At 55.2% G+C, this 20,766-nt stretch overlaps 1 protein-coding gene across 3 annotated transcripts; it reads left to right on the top strand.

Annotated features, from left to right (window-relative positions):
* Window positions 1–1,761: 1,761 nt before the first annotated feature.
* ELAVL3 (ELAV like RNA binding protein 3) lies at window positions 1,762–20,524 on the top strand. 3 transcript variants are annotated; one of them, XM_043911614.1, is made up of 7 exons: window positions 1,762–2,204; window positions 9,313–9,529; window positions 9,897–10,000; window positions 13,490–13,643; window positions 13,796–14,021; window positions 14,854–14,892; window positions 16,899–20,524. In XM_043911614.1, exons 1-7 carry the CDS (start codon window positions 2,196–2,198, stop codon window positions 17,248–17,250), a joined length of 1,101 nt encoding a protein of 366 aa, XP_043767549.1. In that variant the 5' UTR covers window positions 1,762–2,195; the 3' UTR covers window positions 17,251–20,524. The 3 variants fall into 3 exon arrangements, with proteins under 3 accessions (XP_043767549.1, XP_043767550.1, XP_043767548.1); XM_043911615.1 differs by having other exon boundaries at window positions 9,310–9,529; window positions 16,920–20,524; XM_043911613.1 differs by having other exon boundaries at window positions 9,310–9,529.
* Window positions 20,525–20,766: the final 242 nt, after the last annotated feature.

The following is a 20,766-nucleotide window of genomic DNA, read 5'->3' as shown; positions in this document are numbered from 1 at the left end:
AGGCCACGAGACCGCCAGGTGGCGCGCAAGCCGCGTGGGCCCTGGTGGCCGCAGCCACGTGACTCCGAGGACCGCAGCCGCGAGCCGGGGCACGTGCCCGGGGGAGCCCTGTGGCGCCACGCGCAGATTGGCCCCGCCGGTTCCTCACCAGTTCGTGGGGGCGGGGCTGCAGCTAGGCCTCATTTTATTCTTCGGACTGGGAGCTACCCCAGCCGGGGATGGATGAGTCGGCGAGGATGAGCGAGTCCGGCTGCTGGGGCCGCCCCCGCGAGCCTCCCCGCGAAGCTCAGCCCCATTCGCTATCCCTGCACAACCGGGAGCCAGCAGTTTCCATGGGAACTGCAGCCGGGTCTGCGCGCCCAGAAGTAGCCTTCCCGGCACGAGCACAGTTTCCGATCCGACAGGAGCCAGGAGGAACATGCAGCGGGGAACAAGCCATTGGTCGGGGTGCCCGGGGTCGCCAGCGAGGTCGGCAGCCCAGGCAAATCCAAATAGGGACAGCCGGGGACCCGCATCGCCACCGCCCCGACTGCGCGGGCCATTACGATTGGTCTTCCCTTTCCATCGGCGTGGCCGGGCTCTCGGCTACTCGCACTTCCATTGGCTCAATCTCGAAGGCATCTTCCCTCAATTGGCCCTCTCAGGGGCCATCCCTGATTGGTCAAATTAGGCTTTCTTCCTTGGGTTTGATGGCGCTCTCGGACAGTCTGGAACCTAAAACGGCGTGCAGGGACGAGGATAGAATTTAGGTTGCGACTCTCAAGTTAGGGGATCCGGGCTACCCCGCCCGCAGCGCCCTGGACCCGGCCGTCGGACCGCTGTCTGTGGTGCTGAAGCCTCACTCGAAGGTGCCCCTAAGTGCTCTAGTGAGAACACCTCCTCGAGACTGGCGGCCGCCCCGACAAAAACGTGCACTCGCGCTCCAAAGGAGACTGCGCCACCCCGTATCGCCTGAGAGAAAGGCCAGGTCCGCCCCCTAGCAGAGAGGGAGCGGGACTCCACAAGCGGATCAATCACGAGCCCCGGAAGCCAGAACATTTACACGGCAAAACCGTCAACCCGAAGTTTATGGGGTCTGAGAAGGGCCTGATGGTTTCCCGGGTCTGTAGGACACCAGCGGGGTTTGCCTAGAAGCCTGAGCCCCAAACTTCTTCACTCCCTTTGGAGCAGGGCCCCTGACTGTGGTATGTCCATTCCCCACCCACTTTGAACTCTAGAGAACCTACCCTGCTCAAAATCCACAGGGCCCCAATTCTTTCTGCAGGCAGAAAAGGTCTTCAGCTACCCCCACCTTCCTCCATGTGGTTCTCCCAAATCTGGGAGGGACCCAGGAGACCCAGGCCTCTGTTCAGTGAAGTCCTGGTTCCTCGTCCCTCTACAGTCTTCAACGTGGACAGCACCTTCTGAAGGCAGTACAATCGAGACATCATTACCTCCTCACCCTCTCTGCTTCTCCAGCTCCGGGGTACTGGACAGAGGGGAACGCTTCCTGTCTTCCAGGCCGAAAGCCCGCCCAAGAAGGGGCGCCAACGCAGGAAGTAAGATCCACGAGGGCAAAAGGGCCCGAATCTGGCAATTGGAGCCCCCAAGTTGTGTGTGCTTTCTGTGTGTGCGAAGTCCTGGCCAGCGCGCGCTCGCTTCCACCTGCCGCGCCGTCGGGCGCCGCGAGGAGGCGGGGCTCGGTTGCCGCAGCCAATAAGCGACGCCGGCGCTAGCAGCTGCTGCTATAAAGGGCTGGGGGCGGCGGCGGCGCGGCCCAGAGCGCGGAGCGCGCAGCGAGGGCCGGAGGGAGGGAGGGAGGGCGGGCGAGGGGAGAGGACTGAACACCGGGGACCGGACCAGCCGGGCCGAGGGGCGGCGGCGAAAGGCAGAGCGCCGAGATCTCTGTCGGGAAGCGCAACCTCCCCGGGCCCCGCGGGGCCGCGCAGGGGGCGTTCTCAATCCCGCGCCCGCTCCCTCTTTCCATCCCCTGCTGCCCGCAGGCCACCCCGGGGCCCGGTTATCCGCGCTCGCGTACCCGGGCTCGGGCCCGTCCCCGGCCCTCGAGGGATCCGCTGCCCTCACCGAGACCTCTGCAGCGGCCGCACCAGAGGCCGCCCCGGCAGGACCCCGGCGTGAGCATCGAGCGCCCCCCAAAGAGTGCACGACCCCCGGAGCCGCCCTCAACACGGACCGCGCCCGCCGGGCACACAAGAATGGTCACTGTAGGTATTCCCCTGTCGCTGAGAGGGAACCTAGTCGGAGAGGGTTTAGGCACAGGCTCCGAGGAGATGGGGGGTGGGGGGGTAGGACCAGGCCTAGCTAGGCCCGGGTGGGGGGGTAGGACCGAGCCTCGGGGCCTAAGTGTGGGCAGAGCCGCGCCCAGAGTGCTGGGGGCGCTTAGAGTTTGGCTTGAGAGGCCTTGGGGAATCGACCTGTGTTTCGGAGGACATCCTACGGAGCCCTGGGGGCGGAATTGCCCCCTTCAGCAGGCCTGATGGGGGAGGGGCCGCGGCGGCGGAGGATGCCTCCTCCATCCAGGCCCGGACTCAGCAGGCCTCCCAGGCAAACGCAGGGCCCCAATCACTGGTGCTGGGCCAGGACCAGGCGGCAAGGAGTCCCCGAGAGCCCCAGGGAAGGGGTGGCGTCGGATCGCGCGCCCTGGGCCTCGACCGCACCCGGGAGCCGGGCATCTCGTCCTCGAGCCCGTCGACCTTGCGGCAAGCGGGGAGGGGAGAGGAGGGGGCGCGCCCGGAGGCCCCGCGGGCCCGCCGCCACCACCGCCGCGTCCCTTTGTTTCTCGGCGCTTCTTCGCGGGCCGTAGCCTCGCGCGGGCGCTTCAGGCTGCGGGGAGGGGGAGGGGAGAGAAGGGCCCGCGGGGGGGTTAATGCTCCGCCGCTCCTGAGCCCCCGCCTCCAGGGGATGGGGAAAGGGGCTCAGGCAGACCCCCCTAGACCAGGTCAAGGCGCCCCACCCTGCCAGAGCTCAGGGCCGCGGGGTGACCTTGAACGCGCCCGCCGGCCCGCCCGCCGGCGCCCGTCGCCCAGCGCCGGTGCTTTCAGCAGCCGCCGAGCTGGTCAGCTCCCGAGCGCCCAGCCACGCCCGGCCACGCCCTTTCTTACCACGCCCCTGCCCCGCCCATCTAGACCCCGCCCCCGGGGCCCCAGGGGCCCGGCCTCGCCCGAGCCCTCGGATTTCCACTCCACTCGGCAGCCCGGGCGTATCCCGGGGGCGGGGCTGGCCAATTTTAGCCCCACCCCGGCTCCACCCCCGCCCCCGCCGCGCGACTCTGCTCCCCGCGCCGCCGAGCGTCCTTTGTCTGGTCCCAGCGCCCGGGCCTCCTTCTTTCGCTCTTTCTGTCTCTCAGGTCTCTGCGTGTGTGTCTCTGTACCCTGTATCTCTTTCCGGACCTCTTTTTCGAGTAGTAGCGAGCATAATGGGTAGGAGGATGTTTAGCACTCCCTCCATACCTGGGCCTCTCCCAGTCCAGACCTTGAGACCCACCCACCTGGCTCTGAGAAAGGAGGCCTGAGAGAGGCCACCCTTTTCTGCTGTGTGATCTCAGGCCAGCTCCTTTCCCTCGCTGTCTCACGCTCCTCACCCAGGTCTAGGAACGCGAGTGAGGCCTCCTGAGGACCCTCAGCACCCCCAGAACAGCCCAGCATACATTGCTCTGATCTCTGCCCCATTTGAAAAAGGGAAGCTGATGCACAAAGGGGAGAACGTGTGGTCAGAGGTCACACAAGGGCCTTGGAGCCCTCGGAGTCCTGGTCACTCTGATGGAGAGTACTCAGGCAGAGACCCACCACTGAGACAGGCTGGGAGGAAGTCAGAGGATGAGTTGAGACAGTGATGGCCCTGCAGGAAGGGAGAAGGACCCAGAAGTAGGAGGCTCACTTAGCACCACGTGGTGGTCCAGCCTTACCATGCATAGCCATTCAATGCCCTATTGTCGTGGGTGCCTAAGCATCTGTCACTGTGACTAGGACCAGGGGCGCAGCTGGAGGCCAAGGGGGTCTGACACAGCAAAATGATCTCAGGTGTGTTCACTGCAAAAATCCATATGTCAGATGTTTGTATGATGGTACAAAAGAGTTGGAGGAAGAGAGAGAGGGAAGGGGAGACAGAGAAGGGTTCAGAGGGGAAAGAAGGATGGAGGGGAGAGACTCGGACAGAGGAGAAGAGAAACAGGAAAAGTAGCAGAAGGAGGGAAAGACCCAGAGGAAGAGCCAGAGAGAGTGTGGGTGGGAGTGGGGGGTAGTTTCCCACTTGCTTCGTCTTTAATCTGCCTTCCTCCCTCTGACTTCACCTCTCCATCCCTGTCCTGGGACAGTCCTTAGCCCTCAGGAGACCTCACAGGTCTCCGTGATCCCTGTGTCATCCTGGGCCATGCATTTGCTGTGGGCTGAAGCCCGAGAGGGTGTGGCCTCCACCAATCCGATCCCCATTAGCAGCTCAGCCGGCTCAGCCTCAGAGGAAATGCGACACTGATCCCTTTAAGCTCTGGCACAGATGCGAGGGAGATGGGGTGGGGGGAGGTTGAGACTAGCAGGCTGGGCTTCAAGATCCCTAGTGGGAACCCCCCCAATCTCCTCTTAACCCCATGCAAGTTGAGGACAGCATTCAGGGAGGTGGAGAACCAGTAACCTTGTAGGCTCCAGGGTCATCAGATCAAGAAATCAAACCTGAAAACCATCCCTGCCACTTGCTTGTCATCCTGGGCAAGTCACAAGTTTCCTTTCACCATAAATTTCTCCATTTGAGAAATGGAGGTGCTCTCCAGCTTTCAGCATGATTGTGGAAAAGCAATGAAAATTATACATGTTCAGTGCACATAGTAGGGCTTCCAAAGCTGGAGTCTGATGTGTCTTGCGTACTATGTCCTGCTTTTGGGGGCTTCCATAGACATCATCAACTGATCACAGAATTCTAGCTTGCTGAACCCAGACATAAATTCAGACTCCAGCTCTCCATACATGGGGGACCTCTGTAGCATATTTTCAGTGGTCGGACAAAGGCCCAGAGAGGCAGCATGAGTGTCAAAGGACACACAGTGAGGAGGGTGGAAGCAGCAGCTTGGTGGCAGGTAGTAAATAACTTGTTGAGTTGAATGAGTAGACTCGGCCAACAGAGTAGGTTTAAACGTAGTGAAGCCCAGGGCTTGGTGTTGAGTGGGTGCTCGGCTTTGCTTTGTTATTATTATCTTTATTATTGGCCATTTCACTAAGAGAGTGGACTCTGGAGTCTAAACCCTGGATTTGAATTCTTGGTCTACTTTTTGCGTGCTACCCGACCTTGTTTCAATCCCTTCTCTTTCAATGAGACTCAGCTTTCTCACCTGTCATCTGTTAAATGATGAAAAGAGCTCCATAACATTCAATGTTGGGAGAACTGCCTGGGAATTTCCACATAGAGAATGTTGTCTGGCACCTAGCAGGCCCTCAACTCATGGCTATGTTATTAGTCAAGTGTTGTTTTAAGACCAGGATGCTGATATGTGGAGTGTACGTTATTGCTTTCTTTCAGGAGCCTGCGGCAGACATTGCTAATCAACCCAGTCTGTGTTCCTGGTGAGCCTGGATGTGGCTTCAGAATAATCCTCCAGGGAATTCCCCAGTGGTCCGGAGGTTAGGATTCCATGCTCTCTCTGCTGAGGACCCGGGTTTAATCCCCCATTGGGGAACTAACATCCCATAGCTTCATGATGCAGCCAAGAATGGAAAAAAATAAAATCAAAGAATAATTCTCCAGGCAGATCTCCCAGACAGCCACTCCCAGCCAATTGGAGCTGCAGGGCAGTTGACCCTCTGAGCCATCCTTTAAATAAGAATAAATGACAAGGAAGCAGAGGCCCAAAGAAGAGCTAAGATTGTCCCTGAGGACATACAGCCATATGGTGGCAGAGCTGCCCCCAATGTACTGGCCAGTCATTAAAAACAGCTCTGAAGTCCAGCATATCCAGGTTTGAAATCAAGTTCTCCATTTATATCATGCAGTGTCTCTGAGTTCTTTCCCGGGTACCTGACACGGGAGGTTTCAGTGGAGTGGGATGATTATTAACAGCAGGACTGGTGGACAGGACAAGCCTGCTTCCACTTCCCATGACCGTGTATATGGCAGACATAGCCAACTGATCCCAGAATGCTTTCAGCTGCACCCACGATCAGCTTTAGATTGTTCTCCAGTCACTATACTGGTAGTTTGTTGGAGTTTTCAACAGAATGGAACAGAGGTCCAGAAGTGTGAAGCAGCATACCTAAGGACACAGCTGGAAAATGTGAGCCAGCACTAGGCTTCATTGGCAGTAGAAGTCGGAACTACAGACTTGTAATCATTAAAGCTCATGTGCAAATCCCTGGTTCACCATTTAGGGACTGCATGATCTTGGTAATTTTTTTAACATCTTTGAACCTCACTCTCCTCATCTGTTGTCTTAGTCAGCTCAGGCTGACTAAAATACCATTAACTGGGTGGCTTAAACAACAGACATTTATTTCTCATAGTTCTGGAGGCTGAGAAGTCCAAGATCGAGGTGTGAGCTGATTTGGTTTTGTGGTGAGGGCCAGCTTCCTGGTTTGCAGATGGTTATATTATCACTGTCTTCATATGGTGGAGAGAGATCATCTGTCCCTTTTTATAAGGTTCCATCCTCATGACCTAATTACCTCCCAAATGCCCCGCCTCCAAATACGATCTCACTGGGGATAAGAGTTTCAACATATGAATTTGGAGGGACAAAAGCATTTAGTCCATATGCATGCATACCAAGTTGCTTCATTCGTGTCCAACTCTTTGCAACTCTATGGACCATAACCCGTCAGGCTTCTCTGTCCATGGGATTTTCCATGCAAGAATATTGGAGTGGGTTGCCATGCCCTCCTCCAGAGGATCTTCCCAACCCAGGGGTCAAACCGCCATCTCTTATTCTCCTGAATTGGCAGGCAGGTTCTTTACCACTAGTGCCCTCTGGAAAGCCCATTTAGTCCACAGTATCTCTCTCTCTCTCTCTTTTTTTTTTTTTTTCTGTAGCATCTCTTAAAAAGGCTTCCCAGGTGGCTCAGTGGTAAAAAACCTGCCTGCCAATGCAGGAGACACAGGTTCAATCCCTGAGCTAGGAAGATCCCCTGGAAAAGGAAATGGCAACCCACTCCAGTTTTCTTTCCTGGGAAATCCCACAGATGGAGGAGCCTGGTTGGCTACAGTCCATGGGATTCAAAAGAGTCAGATTAGATTTAGCACCTAAACATTTCTTAAGCTGAGGAAATAAAACCCTCTTCTTTCCAGAGTTGTGAATAAGAAAAAAAAAAAATTGCTTGTAGAGGGCCTTGCTCTGTGCCTAGTACACAGTATGCCTGAAATTTGGGAACAACTATGGTTATATTTGGGGGCAGGGATGACTGAGATGATGTGAACCTGCTGGCTCTTTCTAATTCCATCACCACAATAGACATTGCTAATCAATCACAAATGGTCTTTCCTCCTAAAACTGAATGTGGCTTTAAATCCTTCTTAATTCATCCCTCTAGGAAGACTCTACCAATCTATTCGGGTTTCTAGGTGAGGGCAACCTATTCACCAGCTGTGCCATAGGAGAAAACCTAAGGAAATGCTGGATATTTTCCTTTCTCATGCCCATGACAGACAATACCAACCAATCCCAGCACTGTTTCCTTCTGAGCCCAGATGTGGCTTTAAAATTCTTCTCTACATGACTCTTAAGATAGCCATGGCTAATTTTTTGAATTTTCAGCAAAGTGAGTCAGAGGCCCCCAAGAGAATAAGGAGTATATCCAAGGACACAAAACAAGGAGTTGGAGCTGGTACCTGACATCATAGAGAATGGTAGAGGGTGGTCTTCAGGCGCAGACAGGTCTGCATTTGCATTCCAAATGCCACCACTGACATGCTGTGTGACTTCAATAAGTTCCTTAACATCTCTGAGCCCCATATTTCTTGTCATAGCGTAATTAACTTCTACTGAGCTGTTGCATGGATCAAAAACCATGGTGTCCCACTCCTTGTGACCCCGTGGACTGTAGCCCGCCAGGTTCCTCTGTCCATGGGATTCTCCAGGAACAATACTGGAGTGGGTAGTATTCTCCCCACAGTGCTGGGATTGGTTAGAATACCAATCTGTCATGGGCATGAGAAGGGAAAGTAGCCAGCATTTCCTTAGGTCTTCTCCTATGGCACAGTTGGTGAATAGGTTGCCCTCACCTAGAAACCCAAATAGATTGGTAGAGTCTTCCTTATATATGGACTTTTTCCAGGTAAAAGATTCCCTTCTCCAGGGGATCTTCCCAACCCAGAAGTTGAACCAGGGTTTCCTGCATTGCAGGCAGATTCTTTACCGTCTGAGCCACCAGTGAAGCCCATTCTTGAAGAGGTTAAAAATCCCAAAGAACCATCAAAAAATGTGGCAAATCAAATCAAACAATGTATATAAACAAAACTGCAATATGACCAAGTTTAGTTTAGCTTAGGAAAGTTGACTTAATATTAGAGAATCAATTAATGCAATTCATGATTGTAATATAGTAAAGCAAAAAAATCATTTCAATAGATGTAGAAAAAGATAGTCAATAAAATTCAATATCCATTCCTTTAAAAAATATCTTGTTAGGATACTAGAAATAAAATTAAACATTCTTAACTTGATGAAGGTCATCTACCAAAAAACCTATAGTAAAGATAATATTTAGCTGTGAAATATTTACAGCATTTCCTTTAATGTTTCAAGAATAAAAAAGCCACTATCACAAGGTAGCCCCTGCAATAAGACAAGAAAAATAAATAATAGGTATAGATTGGCAATAAAGAAAAGTATCATTATTTGCAGATGTTATTATACAAAAAAATCCAAAATGGCTCAGTGGAAAAACAGGTGGGGGGCATATAAATGCCCAGTGGGAAAATTATGCATGAAGCAAAAGAAATATTAACATATTTGGATAGGACTTGCCTTTGGTGGGAAGAGCAAAGTACAAGATCAGGAATGGTATTGTGAGGGTTTCAAAGCTAATTTAAAAGGTTGCAATTTTAATTCTGAATACCAAAGTATTCATTTCATTATTCTAAAAATGTAGATTGGTTTTAGACAAACAGGCAAGCATACATGCAAAAGGGCATATATGGCATTTATATATGGACTTTTTCCAGGTAAAATCACACATAAAATGCTTTGCCCAGTGCTCAAGGAATGGGAGGGGCTGTGAGAATAAAACCTTATCCCCTCTGAATGTTCAAGCCTATGTCAGACATGACACATCTGTCACCACAAACCCTGGTGTGGGGACAGGGCCATGAGTGGGTGTGGCCTGTTGTCTCCAGCAGATACTCGGCGCCATGGAGTCTCAGGTGGCAGGGGGCCCGGCCGGCCCGGCCCTGCCCAACGGGCCACTCCTTGGTACAAACGGAGCCACTGATGACAGCAAGACCAACCTCATTGTCAACTACTTGCCCCAGAATATGACCCAGGATGAGTTCAAGAGTCTCTTCGGCAGCATTGGTGACATCGAGTCCTGCAAGTTGGTTCGGGACAAGATCACAGGTGTGGCTTCTGGCGGGTAGGGGTAGCCACAGAAGTACATGTGTGGTGTGGAGCCAGAGGTGACCCCGGGTGGGAGGTGATGAGAGCAGGTGGGACCCTCGTGGAGTCTGAGGTATGATGGGGAGCCAGGTGTGAACCCAAGTAGCAGCAGGTGGGACCTTGGTGGAGTGTGAGGTATGATGGGGAGACAGATGCAACCCTAGGTGGGATACTGGAAGGGTCTGAGGTGTCCTGGGGATAGGGTGGTACACTGGGGGAATAAATAAGGGTGGAATCCTGGTTCTCATAACCGTGATGGGGGTGGTCAGCCTCTCAGGCCTGGGTCTGGGAGGACCCTGGCAGGTCATTGTCCTGGTCCTGCCTGCAGGGCAGAGCCTCGGCTACGGGTTTGTGAACTACTCTGACCCCAACGATGCAGACAAAGCCATCAACACCCTCAACGGCCTCAAACTGCAGACGAAGACCATCAAGGTCAGCGCCCTCGTTCCTGTGACTCCCCATCTTGGCTGTGCCCATTTCCTCTTTATTACCACCCATCTGAACTGACCCTTCCACTGCCACCCAACCCTCTCGGCCGTACCCTCCCCACATGTCCATTCCCCCTACGGCCACCCATCTTCCCCCATGGCTCATCCCTTAAGGGGTTCAAATCATTCCCCGAAGGCTTTCCGGCTAGGGCCCCAGAGCCAATGACTGCCTCTCTGAATCTCCGTTTCTTCACCTGTTGATGGGGAGATGATCAACCCCACATTCTCTGGCAACTCAAGGAGTCAGCCAGGCCCTGGAGGTCCCAATCCCTCAGCTGTAGGAGAGAGTGACCAGGGTCTGGTGTGCAGCCCCCTCCCTGCCTTTGTCATGGAAATGGGGGAGAGGGGGGGCCCATCTGCCATCTGGAGGCTAACTAGGGTCTGGGAGGGTGGGATTAGGAGTGGGCCCTTCCCCCACCTTTGTGCAATGCCCCTCCCCCGCCATGACCTCCCCTCTCAGCAGCTGCAGCTGGGACCCTGCGAGCCCAGGTTCCCTGGGAAGGGGGGGTGGGAATCACCATGGAAACCCCCTCTCCGGGTTTGCCTGGGGGTGTCTGGGCTCCGCCCCACAAATCTGCTTCTGAATCCTGAGGGAGGGTAGGCTGGGGAGGATGCCCATCTGGACCCCAGTTTGCCATAAAAACAGAGGTGCTGGAATCTCTTCCTCTCCCTGATGTGGAGGCTGACAAGCGTCTGATGGGTCCCTCTGTGGCCAAGTAGACCCAGAAGCCCCCAGGTTGTGAGGATGGACCCTAGTGATGAACTGTATAACCCAGAAGGCTACTGTATGCAGGTGATGTGGCATGTGTGTATGGTGTGTGGCACCCTAGGCTGTAAGACATGGTGTTTGTGGACCCCATGGCTATGTAAGTGGCTGTTATCATGTGGGTCTGGCTGTTATAGACTTGGGTTGTGTTACTATGTGTCTCTGAGGACAGGGTGTTTTTTTGGTAGGTGCTTTGTGACACATTGCAACTCTGGCTGTGACCTGGTGGGGCTGTGTGGGTGTGTCTTGCTGTGACAGGGTGTTTGTGTGTTATGGAGAAATTGTGTGGGTGTGTCTACCTGTGCCCCATTCGGGGTGGAATGTGTGTGACACTGAGGGCTTATGCAGTGGTGTGACAGGTGTGTGGTTGGTTCTGTGATGCTCCCTGTAATTACCCTGGAGTTCCATGAATGTGACAATGGCCTTGTGTCCCCCTCCAAGTGGTGTTGTCCCCGGAGCTGTGCAGTGGGTATCCCAGTGAGGCCGTGTGTGTGTGTGTGTGTGTGTGTGTGTGTGTGTGCACGCGCCTGGGTGGCTGTGGTGTTTGGCTGGTCCTAACTAGGTGTTCCAGCAGGTTGTACCCCAAATATTTCCAGCCAGCCATCATGTGCCAAGCCCTATCCTGGTCAAGGGGTGTAGGAGGAGCCCATACCCAGGTGAAGGACCTGGGTCAGCCCACGTCATGGAAGGATGGGAAAGGACCCTGAATGCCGACTCTGCCTTGGATGACCCCTGACCCCCAAACCCACCCAGGAGCTCAGCGTCCCTTCCCCTGTCCCCCAGCTCCAATCCATCAACAAGTCGACATCCCTAAAAAAAGGCACAGCCCCTAGGGTGGGGAAGAGTGGAAGCCATCAAATACATTGCCATGAGTTTTCATTGTTATTACAGAAATAATAGCAGCTGTGGTGTTTGTCCTTTAGTTTTCTGGAGGACCCCAGATGTGCACAATCACATCAATTAGAATCCCCCTGCCCCCACCCTAGAAGCAATACACCCTTGGCCCAATTTATTCATTTTTTAATTAGTGACTTCTAGTGAAGTAATATGCCCTCGCAACTCACCTCCCTAAACAAAAGCTGGACCCTTGACAATGACCTCCTCTACCCAGAGGTTAATTCAGAAGAAACAGAAAGATAGACATCAGCAGAAGTAAGGGAGGAAGGAGCTTATCCTACCACCCCCTGCCCCCAATAGCTCTAGCTCACCCTGTTAGCGTTTAGGGGTGGGCCCTCTAGACCATGTTTCCAGGACATTGATAAACACACAATGAGATGGGGTCACACAATAGTCACTGCTCTATAAATGGACTTTTCTTTCCCCCACTTTACAATACTCACCACTGTTTCAGGGAAATAAATATACATGTCCACCATTTTTCAAACAGTTGCAGAGAGTTTCATTGTTGGGCTGGACCACAATTAATGAATCGAAGGGTCATAGGGAAATGTGTCTATTTCATAACTGAGAGAAGGGCTTTGAAAGAGGAACGGGGCTAAGGGTGGAGGACCAAACGCGGATGGGAAAGGACCAGGAGAATATTTCAAATGAGGCATGGAGGAGAAGAAAGGCGAGGAAGAGAGTTGGAAGCACAGGGAACAGCAAGCGGAAAGGCCCTGAGGGTGGAGCAAATCTAGTGTTTGGGGAACGTAGCTGGAGGCCTGTGTGCCTGGAATAGAGATGTTGAGGGGGACAGTGGGCTGAAATGAGGAGGGTGGTGGTGATGGGTCAGGTCATGCAAGGCCCTGTGGGCCAATGCGAGGCACTTGAACTCTGACGGTGGAAGACACAGGATTCTAAGCAGAGGGATGTGACCTGGTTCAGATGTTCACAGGTGCCCCCTGGCTGTTGCGGGAGGAACAGCCTGTGGCGGGTGGTGGAGTGGAGCAGGGAACCAGGGCGGAGCCTGCTACACTGGTCTGGATGAGCAACGGGAGGAAAAGGGGGAGAAGTATGTGGATTCTGGATAAGGAGGAAGGTGGAGCCGGTAGGATGATGGTGTTTAGATGTGGGTGTGATAGACATGTCAAGGACAACCCGAGGCTGGGAACCTGAGCACCTGGAATGACAGAACTGTCATTACTGAGTGAAGGCAAGTTGGGGTTGCTGAGTGTGACTCCCCCACCATGAAGCCTCCTCACAGGACACCTGGAGGCAGGTATCACACAGGTGTGCCATTCGGGGGCCAGTCCCAGTGCTGGCTCAGACATTTTGGAGCTGTCAGGGTTGAGCTGCAGGCTAAAGATCCAAGTGACCCTGAGGGTGCCCAGTGTAGTACGGAAGAGACCAGCCGGCACCCCAGGTTCACTTTCCAAAGAAGTCAAATGTGTCGATGTTGATGGAATGTCCAGCCTGAGAGCATGAGCTAGAGACGCGAAGGTCTCCAAGGTCCCCAGGGAGGCGCGTGACCCCAGAGGCGCAGGTATTTGTCATCGCTCTACGCAGGCCAAGCCACGCCTGTTATCTTGGTCACAGCCACGTCCCCTGTCACCACGCCCCGGTTGACTCCCGCCCACTGCCCATGGTGACTGACTACTCACGGGGTATTTGTTGAGTAAACGGATGAGGGATGTCTGTCGCTCAGCGGCAGTTTGGGTGTTGCCTCACTTTCCCCATCTGTGAAATGGGTCTTGCCCTCAGCCCTATCTGCCTGACCCCCTCCCCCAGGTATCCTATGCCAGACCCAGCTCTGCCTCTATCCGAGATGCGAACCTGTACGTCAGCGGGCTCCCCAAGACCATGAGCCAGAAAGAGATGGAGCAGCTCTTCTCCCAGTACGGCCGCATCATCACTTCTCGCATCCTGGTGGACCAGGTCACAGGTCAGGCTGCCAGGGAGGGCTCATCTGGCGGGGGCATGCAGGTCAGAGACACCCAGGTGGGACCAGAGTGGAGAAACAAATGGCAGCGAGGAGGGGGCGGGGTCACACGGGAGGGGGCGGGGTCCCCATGAAGCCCTCCCGCCCCACTGCAGGTGTCTCTCGGGGAGTGGGATTCATCCGCTTTGACAAGAGGATCGAAGCCGAGGAGGCCATCAAAGGACTGAACGGGCAGAAGCCGCTGGGTGCGGCCGAGCCCATCACGGTCAAGTTTGCCAACAACCCGAGTCAGAAGACGGGCCAGGCCCTGCTCACCCACCTCTACCAGTCGTCAGCCCGGCGCTACGCAGGCCCCCTGCACCATCAGACACAGCGCTTCCGGTGAGCCCCCTGCCGCTCCCTGCCCCCTAGATACCCCAGACCCCCAGAATCAGGGTGCCCTAGGCTTGTAGCTGCCCTCCTTGAACCCCATTCCTGCACAGTGGAGAGACACCAGGACGGCGCCCACACTCTGGGGCTGCTGAGGGCAGAAAAGAGGAAATGTGGGGGCCTGTCGTGTCTTGAGGCCAGGCCCTTGTACACGGCAGGCACTCAATGTGCACAGGCCACTATGAGTATTATTATTGGCGTCAAGAGGTCTAGAACCACCCGATCAGGCCCACCCCGGCTGCCCCCTCCCTTGGGCACGTGGCTCCAGCTGCTGGTTCCACAGGGGCAGGCCACAGAGTGCTCCCTGGGGGGCAGGCACCCTTACTTTTCCTGTTCAGTGATGCCATGAGATAAGAGTCCATCTTGTCCCTTGAGGGACAGAGGGTCCCCAGGGACCCTGAGGCTCAGAGAGGCCATGTCACTTGCCTGACCCAGGCACTTTGGAGAAGAGACTTGAAACTTCCCCTCTAGGGACCCAAGAGCTGGAGTTGGAGGCAGGTGGGGGGGGAGCATGGAAGAGCAAGACTGGGTTTCCGGTGTGGGAGGGCGAGGATGCCAGTGAAGAGTGGGTAGCGGCAGGACAGGCAAGAGGCGGTGCCCGAGTGAGTGACCACGGTTCCGTGCCAGGCGGTGTCCAGCCGGGCGGGGAGCAAGCGGGCGGGGGCAGGGCCGGCGGCACTGCTGGACTGCTGGGTGGGGGCGGGGAGGGCAGGCTGGCTGCCCAGTGTCACAGCCAGGGGGTGTGCCCAGAAGCCACCAGTGACCACCCCTTCTGCCTCCACAGGCTGGACAATTTGCTCAACATGGCCTACGGAGTCAAGAGGTAAGAGTGCCCCTGCCCCGCTGCCCCCAGCCCCTCAGTATTCCCTCCTGGGACCTTTGCCCTGATGGAACCCTCCCCCACCTCACCCCCAGGACTGCCCATGTATGGGCATAGTGTGGCCATCAAGAGATCTGGGGGATATTGAGTCTACTAAGTGCCTAGAAAGGGCTACTGTGAAATTTGGACCGGAGGGCCTATCTGTGGCCTTCTGCATTCCATTGAAAGGCAGGCAGGGTTGCCTGGGTCACAGCTGTGCCCCCACTGGCCACTGTTGGTCATCTTTGCTGACGGTCACAGGATGCCGCCGCCTTTCCGCCTCTTAGCTGGCAGGGAACTTTGAGGCCCCTGCTATATTGTACACATCCCTGATCCTCTGAAGGTCCCTGCGTCTATAGCATCAAGACTGAGCTCATGCTGAGTGTCAGGAGCGTGGCTTGGGGCTGGGGACCCAGCAAGTCCCAGTCAGACTTGGCCATGGTGGCCCTGGTGGAAATGAAATGACACTGAGCTTGATGCTTGGCACACAGTGTGGGCTCGCTTGGTGAAAGGCCGCAGTTCTTATTATTATTGTTAATATTATTACTTATTTCAGTCCTCTGGGGAAGGAGACAGATGAACAGTGATCTGGGAGGTGAAGAGGGTGGGAGACAGGTTGGTGGGCATCCAATGGAGACATCACTCAGGGCCAGAAGAGAATCAGGGTTCCTGGCAGCAGAGATGGCTTTGCAAAGTCCAGGAGGAGAGAGTGAGCCCAGCAATCATATAAACAGCTAAGGCCCTTGGTGTCCTGGGTCCTGAGGTGTAGAGGAGCCTCAGGAAGGCAGGGAGCCAGCGCGGAACGTGGTGAAGCCAGTTCTGCCCCTTCCTCTGTTCTTTCACTCCACACACCCCTCCCGAGGGCTGACTGGTGCTAGGAACTGTTCTGGGCCTGGACGCGGAGGGAACAGAAACTTGCAGGGAAGATGGAGCTGAGAATAAATATCCGATTTAAATAGGAAAAGGCCTGAGGACTTCCCTGGTGGTCCAATGGTTAAGACTCTGAGCTTCCACTGCAGAGGGAGCATGTTCAATCCCTGATCGGAGAACTGAAATCCTGCATGCCTCGAGGTGCAGCCAAAAAAAACCCAAAAAACATACATATGTACATGTGTACCTACTAAGTCACTTCAGTTGTGTCTGACTCTTAGTGACCCCATGGCCTGTAGCCCGCCAGGCTCCTCTGTCCATGGGATTCTCCAGATAAGAATACTGGAGTGGGTTGCCATGCCCTTCTCCAGGGGATCTTCCCGACCCAGGGATGGAACCCAGGTCTCTTATGTCCCCTGCATTGGCAGGTGGGTTCTTTACCACTAGCACCACCTGGGAAGCCCACCTATGTGCATACATATGTACATAAGTAGGAAAAGGCTGAGAGGGCCAGAGGGAGGCGGTGACCACTGTGAGAGTCAGAGGAAGCCACCCCAGGAGGTGACATCTGAGTGGAGACCTGAATAACCAGCAGGGGACACGTAAAGGCCACACTCGCACCTTGGTTCCAGCACTGCCCTTCCGGGTGGGCCTCCTCATGGCAGGATAGCCAGTGTGGCGAAAGAGGCGGCGTTGCCAAGGGTGAGGTCCGGGTGGTGTCTGAGTGGGTCGTGAGGACAGGAATTGGGTGGGAAGAAATGCCAAGGGGAGGGTGGTAGCCAGGCGAAGGGGAAGGGGCTGAGGACCAGGTGGGGTCCAAGGTCATGGGCTCAGGAGGTGGGTTGGGGCTCAGGGAAGGATCATGGGTGAGGACCTAATGTTCAGAGAGGGTCAGAGGTCAGGACAGGGCTTCAGGTCAGGGTAGAGATGGGGGGCTGGTGGCTCAGAGCATGAGGTTTGAGGTGGATGGGGTCTCAGATGGAGGTCACAGGGCCAATGCAGGGGTCACACAGTCCCGAGGTCACTGCACAGTCAGAGGTCAAGAGGGGTCAGGGGGCATGCCGGGGGTCAGGGCAGAGCCCGCGTGACCCCCAAAGTAGTCCCCTGTCGCTCATCGCCAGGTTCTCACCCATCGCCATCGATGGCATGAGCGGCCTTGCGGGCGTGGGCCTGTCGGGGGGTGCAGCGGGCGCCGGCTGGTGCATCTTCGTGTACAACCTGTCTCCGGAAGCGGACGAGAGCGTTCTGTGGCAGCTGTTCGGGCCCTTCGGGGCGGTCACCAACGTCAAGGTCATCCGTGACTTCACCACCAACAAGTGCAAGGGCTTCGGCTTCGTCACCATGACCAACTACGACGAGGCGGCCATGGCCATCGCCAGCCTCAATGGCTACCGCCTGGGCGAGCGCGTGCTGCAGGTGTCCTTCAAGACCAGCAAACAGCACAAGGCCTGAGGCGCCGCCGCCCTCCCCACCCTCCCCGGGCAGCAGAGACAGAGAGAGAGAGAGAGAGAGAGAGAGAGAGACAGGGGGCCCGAGAGAGACAGCGCAGGCAGACCACGGACGGCACGAGGGCCCTGCATCCCTGCAGAAGCCACAGGGTGAGCACTTGGTGGGGGGGTCTGCAGGGAATGGGGGGTGCCTGGGGGCCCCCTCCCCCACCCTAACGCCCCTCCCCCCTAGGCTGGGCTGTTCACTCTCTCGTCTTGGTTTCGTTCATGGTGAAGGTTTTTGTTTCCTTTTTCGGCTAAAATGAAAGCAGAGATGTGCCCCTAGCCCACCACTCAACCACCCTCCACGGATGGCTTGGGGTGGGGGGCATTGGGGGTGCCCTCCCAGGCCCCCTTGCCCAGGCCTCCCCAGTTACCTAGGTGAGCCTGAGAGGTGGGGAACAGGTTTAAAAATCCCCAAAAAAGTGAAACATGAGAGGGGTGTGGTCAGCCCTGGCCCAGAGCCCCTTGGTGTGGAATGTGAGGAGCAGGGGGAGGGGCTGGAAACAGAGACAAAATGAAAAAAAAAAGGGGGGGGGGGGTGGGAGGGGAAGAAAAACTCTATTTTTGTAAAAAGGGAAAAAAGACCTCGTGGAGAATTTTTACTGGGGATTCTTGAACTTGAAAAAAAAAAAAAACCACAAAAAAAGACAAAAAAAAAATATTTTGGCAGGTTATGTTTACCAACTGGGGCAGGGACAGGGAGCAGGGCTTAGGAGCTGAGGGTCCGTGGGGCCACACAGAGAAACACAGCCACGCAAAGATCCACAGGGGCAGGCACATGTACACACCCCTAGGGACACACACAGCAGCAGAGGGACCCAGAGACACGCCTCAGGAAAACTCCTTGGCCCAATAAACACGGAAGAGCAAAGTATGGGGCCACACACGCATGGCCATGGTGGACTCGGACGTGGGCAAATGTGGCCAAGGGCGGAAGTGGCCACAGGTGGGTGTGGCCAAGGACAAATGTGGACGCGTGAACATGGGAACATTACCCCGCGTGCACGTGGCCATGTGGAGACAGATTCATTCGGACATAAATCTAGACACCCAGGCATGGAGATACGTAGTCACAACACCCAGAGACACACAGACATGCCCACAGCATCGTTCAGGCCCAGGTGAGCGGTCACAGCCCAGACCCCAGCCCAGTCCATAGCCCACTTCCTCCGTTAGCAAGGCCGGCCGGCCCCACCCCACCCCCGACACTCCAGCCCCACTGGCCCCGCCCCAGGTTCTCTGCAGAGATCTCTCCTGGCTCCTCAGTGGTCCCTGCTGCCCACGATCACAGGCGTGCACACACAGCGTCCATGCATCCAGACACAGGATACCTCGTTACCCTTTTGGCATCATGGTGGGCTGGAGGCAGCCCCCCCCCACAACACTTGAGGCCAAAGGAACCCCCACCCCCGACCCTGGGGCTGAGCCTCCCTGGGCCAAGGCCCTGGCCCACAAGGCCAAGGGGGAGGCTGGGCCCTGAGCCTCCCCGCTCCAGAGCCTCCCCCAGCAGCAAGCGCCCACCACTCTCCTGGACAGGCCCAGGGTGGATTGGCCCCGGGGCCTAGCCCCACTTTCTCTTCCCGTCCACTTGTCACTCCCTTTCAGTTTGTTGGGTTTTTCTGTCTTTCCAGATCAGTGAGGGCAGTGGACGCAGCAGCCCCCATCCCGAGCCCCAGCCTCGGCTTCTGTCTGGACTTTTCCATCCTCCTAGTTTTCATTCTTTGTTTAAAAAAAAAAAATCCAACAGAAGCCAAAGGCCGGAGCCCCCGGGAGCCCTCGCAGCCCCTCACCCCCACAGTGGGCCCAGTCAGAACCGAGAATGGCAAACCCCAGTTTCAGCCCCTCCTCCGGTGTCCCTGCGTTTGGTGTCTGGCCTTGGCCCCATCTGACTGCCCAGCTCTCTCTCCCCCACCCCTCCCGGTGTTGTTATTAAACGTCTGTGGAGCTTCTGCTGCAAGGAACAAAAAGAAAAAAAAAAATCAAAAAAGCGACAAAAAAACACAAACAGAAGAGGAAAAAAGCGACAAAAAAAAAAAAAAATGGAAGAGAAAAAAAACCACACACACAGAAGAGATTTAAAAAAAAAAAGAAAAAAAAAAAAAAAGACATAAACTGGCACCAGTTAACTTTCTTGTACTTTTTTGCCGAATTGAGCTTCTTGTAGTTTTAACTTATTGCTATGTTAACTATTTATCCTTGTTGCCCTGTAAGGACATTTGTGTATATTTCTGTTCCTTCATCCAGTTTGCAAGTTTAAAGGAACCACGATGTTCTCTTTGTTTCTTTAAGTTTTGCCGAGACGTGGTTATGCCTAATTTATTTATAAAAGGGGAAGTGGAATCATTAAAGTAATAATAATTATTAATAACAGTAATGGTAGCCGAGCGGCGCCCCGTGGGGGGGTCTGTGCTCTGCGGGGAGGTCCCTGCAGCCAGCGACGTCCGGGGTCTTTAATGGGATTATTTTTGCTCGTCTTGAGAATTTTTTCAGTCCTATTTAGCTGGTGAAACCCTAGCTTGTTCTTGATACACGAACCTATTTATTCTTGTGGTTTTTAAGTCCTCCCCAACCTCCCCGCTCCCCTCCAGCAGGGCAGGCCCCCCAGCGGGTCCATCCCTCTCCCTCTGTTTTCTTGGGGCTTTCTCCCCTCTGCTGTCCGCCCGCAGCGACGCGTGTCCACACGTGGACAGCGTGGCGGAGGCATCTGTGAGCAATAAGGGCTGGGTTTGTCCCCCACCCTGGGGGAGGCCGGGCTCCAGAGAGGGGGCACCTCCCCACACCCCCTCAACTGAGGCCCTGGGCCCCTGCCACCCCCGACTGGGAGGGGACTCCTTTTTCTAAAACACAGAACTCAGCCCAGCCAGCCAGGCCCCTTTCCTGGAGGCCAGCCCCTCACCCCAGGGGAGGTGGGGCCTGGGGTCTTCCGCATCCCTGCGTGGGGCAGGGGCAGGGCCCGTGGGGAAGGGGCTCAGCCCCTCCAGCCCTCCCTTCATCCTGTTATTTATTTGGATGGTTTCAAATCAAGACAGAGTCCATGTTGGAGGTGATAAAGAACTGTTACAAAAAAAAAAAAAAAAGACAAAAAAAAACCCAAAACCCAACAAGAACACTTTGCGTTGAGTTTAGACACTATTTATTACCGGGATTACAGGCCTGGCCGCGGTAACAGACTTTTACATGGAATTGTTTAATTATTTGTACTTTTCATGCCAGAAAAATAAAAGTTCAGAATCTTATGGCCTCAGGTGTCTGCTTCCACACACCAGTCGGCCCTGCGGTGTGGCTGAGTACAAGCCACTGCCCCTCCCTGGGCCTAGCTCACACCTGGAGCCCCCTGACTTCCCCACGGCACACGTGATGGGGGGTGGAGTCTGAGACCAGCCCAGGTGGAAGCCCAGACGGAAGTGACCCAAGGGCTGTCCGTTTATGTGGCTCCAAGCTGCTGTCCATGGGGCATCTCAGGTAGGACCCTCAAGCT

This window comes from Cervus elaphus, chromosome 9 (assembly GCF_910594005.1).
Source record: "Cervus elaphus chromosome 9, mCerEla1.1, whole genome shotgun sequence".
Classification (NCBI taxonomy): domain Eukaryota; kingdom Metazoa; phylum Chordata; class Mammalia; order Artiodactyla; family Cervidae; genus Cervus; species Cervus elaphus.
This window is presented reverse-complemented; position numbering and strand designations above follow the sequence as displayed.

Coding starts and splice junctions, on each gene's coding strand:
- ELAVL3 (XM_043911613.1), top strand. Junction 9,530..9,896: donor GGTTCGGGACAAGATCACAG/GTGTGGCTTCTG, acceptor TCCTGCCTGCAG/GGCAGAGCCTCGGCTACGGG. Junction 14,893..16,898: donor ATGGCCTACGGAGTCAAGAG/GTAAGAGTGCCC, acceptor CCCCCAAAGTAG/TCCCCTGTCGCTCATCGCCA.